Below are 12,500 nucleotides of genomic sequence, written 5' to 3' on the forward strand. Positions count from 1 at the left end.
CACCCACACACACACACACATCCACCCACACACACACACACATCCACCCACACACACACACATCCACCCACACACACACACATCCACCCACACACACACACATCCACCCACACACACACCCACACACGCATCCACACGCATCCACCCACACACACAAATGCACACAATCCACACATACATCCACATCCCCACACACACACGCACACAATCCACACACAAATGCACACAAACACACCCACATAAATGCACACAAACACACACGCGCACACAAACATACCCACACAAACACACACATATGCACACAAACACACACACGAATGTACACATAAGCAAATAAACACATGCAAACACAGTCACGCACAAACACGCAAACAGACACACAGACACACACAGACTGTAAAATGTGAGGAAACCGCGAGTTCACATTCATGTTCTCTTTGTTTCTATGCAACCAAAATTCCGTCTGGACTGCGGCCCATTGGAATGACTTCACTGTACAATGAGGCGAAGCGCACGTCTGAGTTCTGTAAGTGTTATTCAGAGAGTAGACAGACGTCTGGAGTGATATTTATCATGGAACAACCTGCTCAGTCACTGCACTTCAATCCTCCTGAACTGCTCTGGGATGAACAAGAAAATCTTTATCTAGTGAAGAACATCTTTAGAGAGTTTTACAAGAGACACATGAAAGTGTTTGAGCTAAATGTTTTGTAGAAACGAAGTGATGGTGTTCTGAGAGTGTGGAAAGATGTTCTTCAGGCCAAGGAAGGATTTTTCAATAAAGTGGAGCATCTGGACATTTACAGAAAAATAAAATCTTCAAGACAGAAACAAAATGAACTTACATGTGTTTCAAACACATAAAACACACTGTGTCCTCCTGTGTGTGTGTGTGTGTGTGTGTGTGTGTGTGTGTGTGTGTGTGTACCTGAAGGCCAAGGAAAGCCATTAGTATGGAGTTAATGCTTCCTAAAACACCCTCTGGATCATATGGGACTGTAGTTTGATACACAACCTGAGAGAGAAAGAGTATTAGCAGTCTGTTTTTGTGTGTGTGTGTGTGTGTGTGTGTGTGTGTGTGTGTGTGTGTGTGTGTGTGTGTGTGTGTGTGTGTGTGTGTACCCTTGATGATGGTGTTTGGTAAATGTGTTTTTCTCCCAGAAGCCAGCGGTCGATGTAACCTGCAGCTCCTCCTGTGCAGTTCGGGTAAAGGCCAAAATCTCCAATTCCACCAGGACCCAGATATCCACTACAGAACACACACACACACACACACACACACACACACACACACACACACACACACACACACACACACACAAACTGTACATCTATATTCCACATAAATCTCTGGGGAAAAGTAAAAAAAATAATAATAAACAAATCCAAAACCAGGAAATGAAACACAGTTGTGTGAAAAAAAGTACACCCTCTGGAAATTCTATAGTTTTATGTATCAGGATTTACAGATCATTTGATCCTTATGAGGAAAACACAAACTCAGGTAAGGACGACCACATGATATATTACTACTACTTCTTTCGGCTGCTCCCATTAGGGGTCGCCACAGTGGATCATCCGTCTCCATACCCCACTGTCCTCTACATCTGCCTCTTTCACCCCAACTACCTGCATGTCCTCTCTCACCACATCCATAAACCTCCTCTTTGGTCTTCCTCTTTTCCTCCTTCCTGGTGTCTTCATCCTCAGCATTCTCCTACTGATATACCCCATGTCCCTCCTCTGTACATGTCCAAACCATCTCAATCTCATCCCCCCCCCCCCCATTGTCTCCAAAACGTCCTACATGCGCTGTCCCTCTAATAAACTCATTTCTAATCCTGTCCATCATCATCACTCCCAACGAACATCTCAACATCTTCAGCTCTGCTACCTCCAGCTCCACCTCCTGTCTTTTACTCAATGCCACTGTCTCCAATCCATACAACATCTCAGGTCTCACCACAGTCCTATAAACTTTCCCTTTCACTCTCACAGATACTCTTCAATCACAAATCACTCCTGCTATCACTCTTCTCCACCCACTCCACCCTGCCTGCACTCTTTTCCTCACTTCTCTAACACACTCTCCATTACTTTACACTGTTGACCCCAGGTACCTGAACTCCTCCACCTTCTCCACCTCTTCTCCCTGCAACCGCACCCCTCCACTGCCCTCCCTCTCATTCACACACATGTACTCTGTCTTACTCCTACTGACTTTCATTCCCCTTCTCTCCAGCGTGTACCTCCACCTCTCCAGGATCTTCTCCACCTGCTCCCTACTCTCACCACAAATCACAATATCATCCACAAACATCATAGTCTACGGAGACTCCTGTCTGACCTCGTCCGTCAACCTGTCCATCACCACTGCAAACAGGAAAGGGCTCAAGGCCGATCCTTGATGCAGTCAAACCTTCACCCTGAACCAGTCTGTCATTCCTACTGCACACTTCACTGCTGTCACACTGTCCTCATACATGTCCTGCACCACCCTCACATACTTCTCTGACACACCAGACTTCCTCATACAATACCACAACTCCTCTCTCGGCACCCTGTCGTACGCTTTCTCTAAATCCACAAATACACAATGCAGCTCCTTCTGACCTTCTCTATACTTCTCCATCAACATTCTCAAAGCAAATAATGCGTCTGTGGTGCTCTTCCTCGGCATGAAACCATACTGTTGCTCACAGATGGTCACCTCTTCACTCAGCCTGGCTTCAGTACCAGGGCCTGAAATGGGAATGCAACATAAACTCGATTCTGAAAAAGGCTCAGCAGAGGATGTATTTCTACGCCAATTAAGGAAGTACATCTGCCACAGGAGCTGTTGATGTAGTTCCACACTGCAGTCATTGAATCTGTCCTGTAATCATCAATCACCAGACTGCAGAAAACCGTTAAAACAGAAGAAAATATCATTGGTGCTCCTCTGCCCACTCTCCAGGACCAGTACAATACAAGAAACAGAAACCAGGCAGAAAGAATCACTACTGACCCTTCACACATCATCTTTCAGCTTTCAGCTCCAACATCTTTCAGCTCCTCCCTTCTGGCAGAGACAGTGATTGACCCTTACACACTGTTACTGCTGTATATTGTACAAAGTTCTAAAGTAACTCTTCATCGTACCTGACGCACAAAACTGTCATTTACACCACCATGAACACACTTTATATACATCACTGATCTGCCATATAACCTGTATCTCTGTTTAATACTCACATGGTCTGTATTATCTCACATTGTGTTTTTTGTCTCGTACAGTCCAAGCTGAATGTATAGATTTTATTTATGTCTGTACTTTGAGAGTCACAAACAGCTGGAACCAAATTCCTTGTGTGTCAACACACTTGGCCAATAAACCTGATTCTGATTGTGATCATGTCTGCTAATGTCTCTCCGAGTGGCTCTGGGAGGAGTTACGATGTGACTGGATGATGGATAAGTAGGATAGATAAATAGATAGCTACATAAACAAACAAACAAATAAATCATCCAGAAACCACTTTGATTTCAGATTTGAAACTGAACCCCATCAGCAGGAGGTTGTGCACTTCTATATTGATGATGTTGAAATGAAGTGGATGTAAAGTGGAAGCAGGTGAGCTTCAGGAGTGTCAGGGTTGTGTGTGTGTGTGTTAGAAGCAGCTCTCACCTGGGGCATGCAGGAACCGGCAGCAGGAACGTCACACACAACCACACAGATTCCAGCAGAAACACACACACCCACGCAGGCCAGTACAGAACAATGTCATGAACTGGAAACCACCAGACCTCCTGAGAACAAACACACACACAAAGCAGCCATCATTCACATCACATGTTCCTCCATTAAGGTTCGAGATTCCTGCTCACTTTATCTCCAGATCCCTGATGATGTTCCCCTGTTTACTTCCCCATATCTCTGTTCCCTCTTTCCAAAACTTCCTTCTTCTTTCATTCATTTCTTCCTAACGCTTCATTCCCTCATTCATTCTCTGAACTCTCCCTCCCTCGTGTCCTTCAGCCTGTCCCTCCCTCGTATCTTTCAGCCCGTCCCTCCCTCGTGTCCTTCAGCCCGTCCCTCCCTCGTGTCCTTCAGCCCGTCCCTCCCTCGTGTCCTTCAGCCCGTCCCTCCCGCGTGTCCTTCACTCAGTTTATGGTCATGTATCTGCAGCTGTGTAACTCACTGTAGAAGAAACACCGAGACGAGCTCTGGTCATTGAGACGTCCAACACCGCAACCACCAGATATGTAAATGCCAACCGCTGTAGCACACCTGGAATACGGAGTGTTTCCCAGTACACTACACACACACACAGATACAACTCAACTTTAAACAAAAAGCTGTGCTGGTGATCAGATGGTGATGTGGTGGTGTTGAACATGCGGTGGTGTGGTGGTGATATGGTAGTGAACAGGTGGGTGTGTTGTGGTGATGAACAGGTGGGTGTGATGTGGTGGTAAACAGGTGGGTGTGATGTGGTGGTAAACAGGTGGGTGTGATGTGGTGGTAAACAGGTGGGTGTGATGTGGTGGTGAACAGGTGGGTGTGATGTGGTGGTGAACAGGTGGGTGTGATGTGGTGGTAAACAGGTGGGTGTGATGTGGTGGTGAACAGGTGGGTGTGATGTGGTGGTGAACAGGTGGGTGTGATGTGGTGGTGAACAGGTGGGTGTGATGTGGTGGTGAACAGGTGGGTGTGATGTGGTGGTGAACAGGTGGGTGTGATGTGGTGGTAAACAGGTGGGTGTGATGTGGTGGTAAACAGGTGGGTGTGATGTGGTGGTAAACAGGTGGGTGTGATGTGGTGGTAAACAGGTGGGTGTGATGTGGTGGTAAACAGGTGGGTGTGATGTGGTGGTAAACAGGTGGGTGTGATGTGGTGGTGAACAGGTGGGTGTGATGTGGTGGTAAACAGGTGGGTGTGATGTGGTGGTAAACAGGTGGGTGTGATGTGGTGGTGAACAGGTGGGTGTGATGTGGTGGTAAACAGGTGGGTGTGATGTGGTGGTGAACAGGTGGGTGTGATGTGGTGGTGAACAGGTGGGTGTGATGTGGTGGTAAACAGGTGGGTGTGATGTGGTGGTAAACAGGTGGGTGTGATGTGGTGGTGAACAGGTGGGTGTGATGTGGTGGTGAACAGGTGGGTGTGATGTGGTGGTAAACAGGTGGGTGTGATGTGGTGGTAAACAGGTGGGTGTGATGTGGTGGTAAACAGGTGGGTGTGATGTGGTGGTAAACAGGTGGGTGTGATGTGGTGGTGAACAGGTGGGTGTGATGTGGTGGTGAACAGGTGGGTGTGATGTGGTGGTGAACAGGTGGGTGTGATGTGGTGGTGAACAGGTGGGTGTGATGTGGTGGTGAACAGGTGGGTGTGATGTGGTGAACAGGTGGGTGTGTTGTGGTGAACAGGTGGGTGTGTTGTGGTGAACAGGTGGGTGTGTTGTGGTGAACAGGTGGGTGTGTTGTGGTGAACAGGTGGGTGTGTTGTGGTGAACAGGTGGGTGTGTGGTGGTGAACAGGTGGGTGTGTGGTGGTGAACAGGTGGTGGTGTGGTGGTGAACAGGTGGTGGTGTGGTGGTGAACAGGTGGGACAGGCTGAAAGACATGATGGAGGGAGAGATGTGGAGGAAAGTGAGATGGAAACACAGAGGAACAGGGAGTGAGGAGATGCAGCTGGGGAACGATGAGGACACAACAGGAGAAGTGATTTAGGAAGGTAACAAAAAGTTGACTCACGTGGGCCACTGCAGTAACTCGGGTTGATGATAAAGACTCCAATGATAAAGAGCAGAAAGGTTCTCCAACAGATTCTAATTAAAAGACGAGAACGTCTCAATCCCCGAATCAGAGAGCCACTAAGGGACAGAGACACCGACGTCCCCATAATGAAGACAAACCTAAAGAGAAAAAGAACACAAGGAAAAGGAGGAGGAGGAGGAGATGAAAAAATAGACACCCACACCCACACATGCCCTTTAAAACCTTACCAGGGAAAGACAAGATCAGCTACAGTGAGACCTGCAGAAAGAAAAAAAACATTAAAAAGTGGAGAGAAAATGGATGAATGGATAGACAAAAAATGAAAGAAAGAAAAGTGAAAGAGAGAGTCTGACCATTCCAGCTATGGTGGCGAAAAAACCAGTAACGTCCTCCTCCGTAATTCACAAACACCATCATGATCAGAGCAAACCTACACACACACACACACACACACACACACACACACACACACACACAGGAACAGCAGCAAAGAATGACAGAATATTAACTCTCATAATTTAAACTCTCACTGTCTGTCTCACTCACTCTCCCTGTCTCACCCACTGACCCAATCACTCTCACTGTCTCACTGTCTTTTTTCTCACTGTCACTGTCTCACACACTATATCTCACTCACTCTCACTGTCTCACACACTGTCTCACTCACTCTCACTATGTCACTCTCACTCTCACTGTCTCACACACAGGGTTATTTATTTTTAAACAAACAATAACAGCAAACAATAACAGAATATTAACTCTCAATCACTGTCTCTTTCTCACTCACACTCTCACCGACTCACCCACTCTCACTGTCTCACTCACACTCTCACTGTCTCACCCACACTCTCACTGACTCACCCAATCAATCAAACAATCAATCAAACAAACTTTATTTATAAAGCGCATTACAACCACCAACAGGAGCACAAGGCGCTTTCCAGTGAAGCAAAAATAAATAAATATAAAAAATAAAATAATGTAGCAGTTGATTCAGGGCTACGTGTTAAAAGCTTCTCTGAATAAATGAGTTTTCAACTGCGATTTAAAAATACTCAGCTCAGTGACGCATCGTATGTGTGCTGGAAGTGCATTCCACAGCGTTGGTCCCTGGACTGCAAATCACCCATCCACCCACTCTCACTCACACTCTCACTGTCTCACTCACACTCTCACTGTCTCACTCACACTCTCACTGTCTCACTCACACTCTCACTGTCTCACTCACACTCTCACCGACTCACTCACTCTCACCGTCTTACTCACACTCTCACCCGCTCTCTCACCGACTCACCCGCTCTCTCACCGACTCACCCGCTCTCTCACCGACTCACCCGCTCTCTGTCTCACTCACACTCTCACTCTCACCGACTCACCCGCTCTCTGTCTCACTCACACTCTCACTCTCACCGACTCACCCGCTCTCTGTCTCACTCACACTCTCTTACTGTCTCACTCTCACCGACTCACCCGCTCTCTGTCTCACTCACACTCTCACTCTCACCGACTCACCCGCTCTCTGTCTCACTCACACTCTCACTCTCACCGACTCACCCGCTTTCTGTCTCACTCACACTCTCTTACTGTCTCACTCTCACCGACTCACCCGCTCTCACCCGCTCTCTCACCGACTCACCCGCTCTCTCACCGACTCACCCGCTCTGTCTCACTCACCCGCTCTCTGTCTCACTCACACTCTCACTCTCACCGACTCACCCGCTCTCTGTCTCACTCACACTCTCTTACTGTCTCACTCTCACCGACTCACCCGCTCTCTCACCGACTCACCCGCTCTCACCCGCTCTCTCACCGACTCACCCGCTCTCTCACCGACTCACCCGCTCTGTCTCACTCACCCGCTCTCTGTCTCACTCACACTCTCACTCTCACCGACTCACCCGCTCTCTGTCTCACTCACACTCTCTTACTGTCTCACTCTCACCGACTCACCCGCTCTCTCACCGACTCACCCGCTCTCACCCGCTCTCTCACCGACTCACCCGCTCTCTCACCGACTCACCCGCTCTGTCTCACTCACCCGCTCTCTGTCTCACTCACACTCTCTTACTGTCTCACTCACACTCTCTTACTGTCTCACTCACACTCTCACTCTCACCGACTCACCCGCTCTCTGTCTCACTCACACTCTCACTCTCACCGACTCACCCGCTTTCTGTCTCACTCACACTCTCTTACTGTCTCACTCTCACCGACTCACCCGCTCTCACCCGCTCTCTCACCGACTCACCCGCTCTCTCACCGACTCACCCGCTCTGTCTCACTCACCCGCTCTCTGTCTCACTCACACTCTCACTCTCACCGACTCACCCGCTCTCTGTCTCACTCACACTCTCTTACTGTCTCACTCTCACCGACTCACCCGCTCTCTCACCGACTCACCCGCTCTCACCCGCTCTCTCACCGACTCACCCGCTCTCTCACCGACTCACCCGCTCTGTCTCACTCACCCGCTCTCTGTCTCACTCACACTCTCTTACTGTCTCACTCACACTCTCTTACTGTCTCACTCACACTCTCACTCTCACCGACTCACCCGCTCTCTGTCTCACTCACACTCTCTTACTGTCTCACTCACACTCTCTTACTGTCTCACTCACACTCTCTCTCTCACCGACTCACCCGCTCTCTCACCGACTCACCCGCTCTCTCACCGACTCACCCGCTCTCTCACCGACTCACCCGCACTCTCACCGTCTCACTCGCACTCTCACCGTCTCACTCGCACTCTCACCGTCTCACTCGCACTCTCACCGTCTCACTCACACTCACCGACTCACCCACTCTCTCACCGACTCACCCACTCTCACTCACATTCTCACCGTCTCACTCACACTCTCACCGACTCACTCACACTCTCACAGACTCACTCTCGATAATTGTTTTACTCACACTGTCTCACTCTCTAACTCTCTCATTCTCACTGTCTCACTCACTCACTGTCTCTTGTTCTCTCATTCTCACCCTCTGAATGTGTCGAGGGAACGGAGGCGTCTCCCGGTGGTGGGTAGAGAGATAGATTCAGTAGATTCCACAATTCTGCTGGGAGAGCCGAGATCCTACACACACACACACACACACACACACACACACACACTCAGATGAACAGCTAAAAATACCAATAAAGTCTAATGATAAAAAAGGAATGATAAAGGGATAAGGAGATAAATGAGTTAAAGTGTCTCACAGAGTTAATGAGTCTGTCTGCCTCCATAGTGCTCCCTACCCTCAGCACCAGGGTCCTCATAAAGTTCAGCCTAAAACACACACACACACACACACACACACACACACACACACACACACACACACACCTTTTTCTCCTTAGACTGCACCCATCAATGTATCGGAGTTTAATAACAACACTGTGTGTGTGTTTGTGAGATTAACTCCATCTCACCTCATCACTGAGCTACACAGTGAGGCTAACACACACACTGCTACACACACCACCGATGCAATGATCAGAGCTGAAAACAAACACAAACACACACGCTTATTATTATTGTTATTACTAGTAACGTTATTAAAGCAGCCCCAATCTGATATAACAACCCCATCAAACACACACACAAATCCCCGCCCCAATCCCCCCCCCCACACACACACAAATCCCCGCCCCAATCCCCACACACACACACACACAAAAATCCCCGCCCCAATCCCCCCACACACACACAAAAATCCCCGCCCCAATCCCCACACACACACACACACACACACACACACACACAAAAATCCCCGCCCCAATCCCCACACACACACACAAAAATCCCCGCCCCAATCCCCACACACACACACACACACACACACACAAAAATCCCCGCCCCAATCCCCACACACACACACAAAAATCCCCGCCCCAATCCCCACACACACACACAAAAATCCCCGCCCCAATCCCCACACACACACACAAAAATCCCCGCCCCAATCCCCACACACACACACACAAAAATCCCCGCCCCAATCCCCACACACACACACAAAAATCCCCGCCCCAATCCCCACACACACACACAAAAATCCCCGCCCCAATCCCCACACATACACACAAAAATCCCCGCCCCAATCCCCACACACACACACACACACACACACACAAATCCCCGCCCCAATCCCCACACACACACACACAAATCCCCGCCCCAATCCCCACACACACACACACAAATCCCCGCCCCAATCCCCACACACACACACACACACAAATCCCCGCCCCAATCCCCACACACACACACACACACACACACAAATCCCCGCCCCAATCCCCACACACACACACACACAAATCCCCGCCCCAATCCCCACACACACACACACAAATCCCCGCCCCAATCCCCACACACACACACACACACACACACACAAAAATCCCCGCCCCAATCCCCACACACACACACACAAAAATCCCCGCCCCAATCCCCACACACACACACACAAAAATCCCCGCCCCAATCCCCACACACACACACAAAAATCCCCGCCCCAATCCCCACACACACACACAAAAATCCCCGCCCCAATCCCCACACACACACACACAAAAATCTGTTATATCAGATTGGGGCACAAAAATCCCCGCCCCAATCCCCACACACACACACAAAAATCCCCGCCCCAATCCCCACACACACACACAAAAATCTCCGCCCCAATCCCCACACACACACACAAAAATCCCCGCCCCAATCCCCACACACACACACAAAAATCCCCGCCCCAATCCCCACACACACACACAAAAATCCCCGCCCCAATCCCCACACACACACACAAAAATCCCCGCCCCAATCCCCACACATACACACAAAAATCCCCGCCCCAATCCCCACACACACACACACACACACACACAAATCCCCGCCCCAATCCCCACACACACACACACAAATCCCCGCCCCAATCCCCACACACACACACACAAATCCCCGCCCCAATCCCCACACACACACACACACACAAATCCCCGCCCCAATCCCCACACACACACACACACACACACACAAATCCCCGCCCCAATCCCCACACACACACACACACAAATCCCCGCCCCAATCCCCACACACACACACACAAATCCCCGCCCCAATCCCCACACACACACACACACACACACACACAAAAATCCCCGCCCCAATCCCCACACACACACACAAAAATCCCCGCCCCAATCCCCACACACACACACACAAAAATCCCCGCCCCAATCCCCACACACACACACAAAAATCCCCGCCCCAATCCCCACACACACACACACAAAAATCCCCGCCCCAATCCCCACACACACACACACACACAATCCCCGCCCCAATCCCCACACACACACACACAAATCCCCGCCCCAATCCCCCACACACACACACACACAAATCCCCGCCCCAATCCCCACACACACACACACACAAATCCCCGCCCCAATCCCCACACACACACACACACACAATCCCCGCCCCAATCCCCCCCCCCCCACACACACACACACACACAAATCCCCGCCCCAATCCCCCCCACACACACACACAAATCCCCGCCCCAATCCCCACACACACACACACAAATCCCCGCCCCAATCCCCACACACACACACACACATCCCGCCCCAATCCCCACACACACACACACACAAATCCCCGCCCCAATCCCCACACACACACACACACACAAATCCCCGCCCCAATCCCCACACACACACACACACACAAATCCCCGCCCCAATCCCCACACACACACACACACACACAAATCCCCGCCCCAATCCCCACACACACACACACACACACAAATCCCCGCCCCAATCCCCACACACACACACACACACACACACACAAATCCCCGCCCCAATCCCCACACACACACACACACACACAAATCCCTGCCCCAATCCCCACACACACACACACAAAATCCCCGCCCCAATCCCCACACAAAAAAAATCCCCGCCCCAATCCCCACACACACACACAAAAATCCCCGCCCCAATCCCACACACACACACAAAAATCCCCGCCCCAATCCCCACACACACACACAAAAATCCCCGCCCCAATCCCCCACACACACACACAAAAATCCCCGCCCCAATCCCCACACACACACACAAAAATCCCCGCCCCCAATCCCCACACACACACACACACACACAAAAATCCCGCCCCAATCCCCACACACACACACACACACACAAATCCCCGCCCCAATCCCCACACACACACACACACACACAAATCCCCGCCCCAATCCCCACACACACACACACATCCCCGCCCCAATCCCCACACACACACACACATCCCCGCCCCAATCCCCACACACACACACACATCCCCGCCCCAATCCCCACACACACACACACACACAAATCCCCGCCCCAATCCCCACACACACACACACAAATCCCCGCCCCAATCCCCACACACACACACACAAATCCCCGCCCCAATCCCCACACACACACACACACAAATCCCCGCCCCAATCCCCACACACACAAATCCCCGCCCCAATCCCACACACACACACACAAATCCCCGCCCCAATCCCCACACACACACACACAAATCCCCCGCCCCAATCCCCACACACACCACACAAATCCCCGCCCCAATCCCCACACACACACACAAATCCCCGCCCCAATCCCCACACACACACACACACAAATCCCCGCCCCAATCCCCACACACACACACACAAATCCCCCCGCCCCAATCACCCCCCCC

General features: G+C 50.6%; 1 protein-coding gene across 1 annotated transcript in view; it reads right to left on the reverse strand.

Moving 5' to 3' along the window:
• Positions 1–9,263, reverse strand: part of hgsnat (heparan-alpha-glucosaminide N-acetyltransferase) — an 11,886-nt gene extending 2,623 nt beyond the window's left edge. The window contains exons 1-10 of the mRNA XM_083533123.1: positions 9,176–9,263; positions 8,963–9,032; positions 8,740–8,834; positions 6,111–6,187; positions 5,985–6,015; positions 5,734–5,894; positions 4,182–4,297; positions 3,668–3,789; positions 1,123–1,249; positions 929–1,015 (exon numbers count right to left, since the gene is read on the reverse strand). Coding sequence (XP_083389249.1) covers positions 929–1,015; positions 1,123–1,249; positions 3,668–3,789; positions 4,182–4,297; positions 5,734–5,894; positions 5,985–6,015; positions 6,111–6,187; positions 8,740–8,834; positions 8,963–9,032; positions 9,176–9,180 — 891 coding nt within the window. The 5' untranslated portion in view covers positions 9,181–9,263. The remainder of the gene's footprint in view (positions 1–928; positions 1,016–1,122; positions 1,250–3,667; positions 3,790–4,181; positions 4,298–5,733; positions 5,895–5,984; positions 6,016–6,110; positions 6,188–8,739; positions 8,835–8,962; positions 9,033–9,175) is intronic.
• Between the last annotated feature and the right edge of the window lie 3,237 nt (positions 9,264–12,500).

This window comes from Silurus aristotelis (assembly GCF_946808225.1).
Source record: "Silurus aristotelis genome assembly, chromosome: 27".
NCBI classification, from domain to species: Eukaryota; Metazoa; Chordata; class Actinopteri; order Siluriformes; family Siluridae; genus Silurus; species Silurus aristotelis.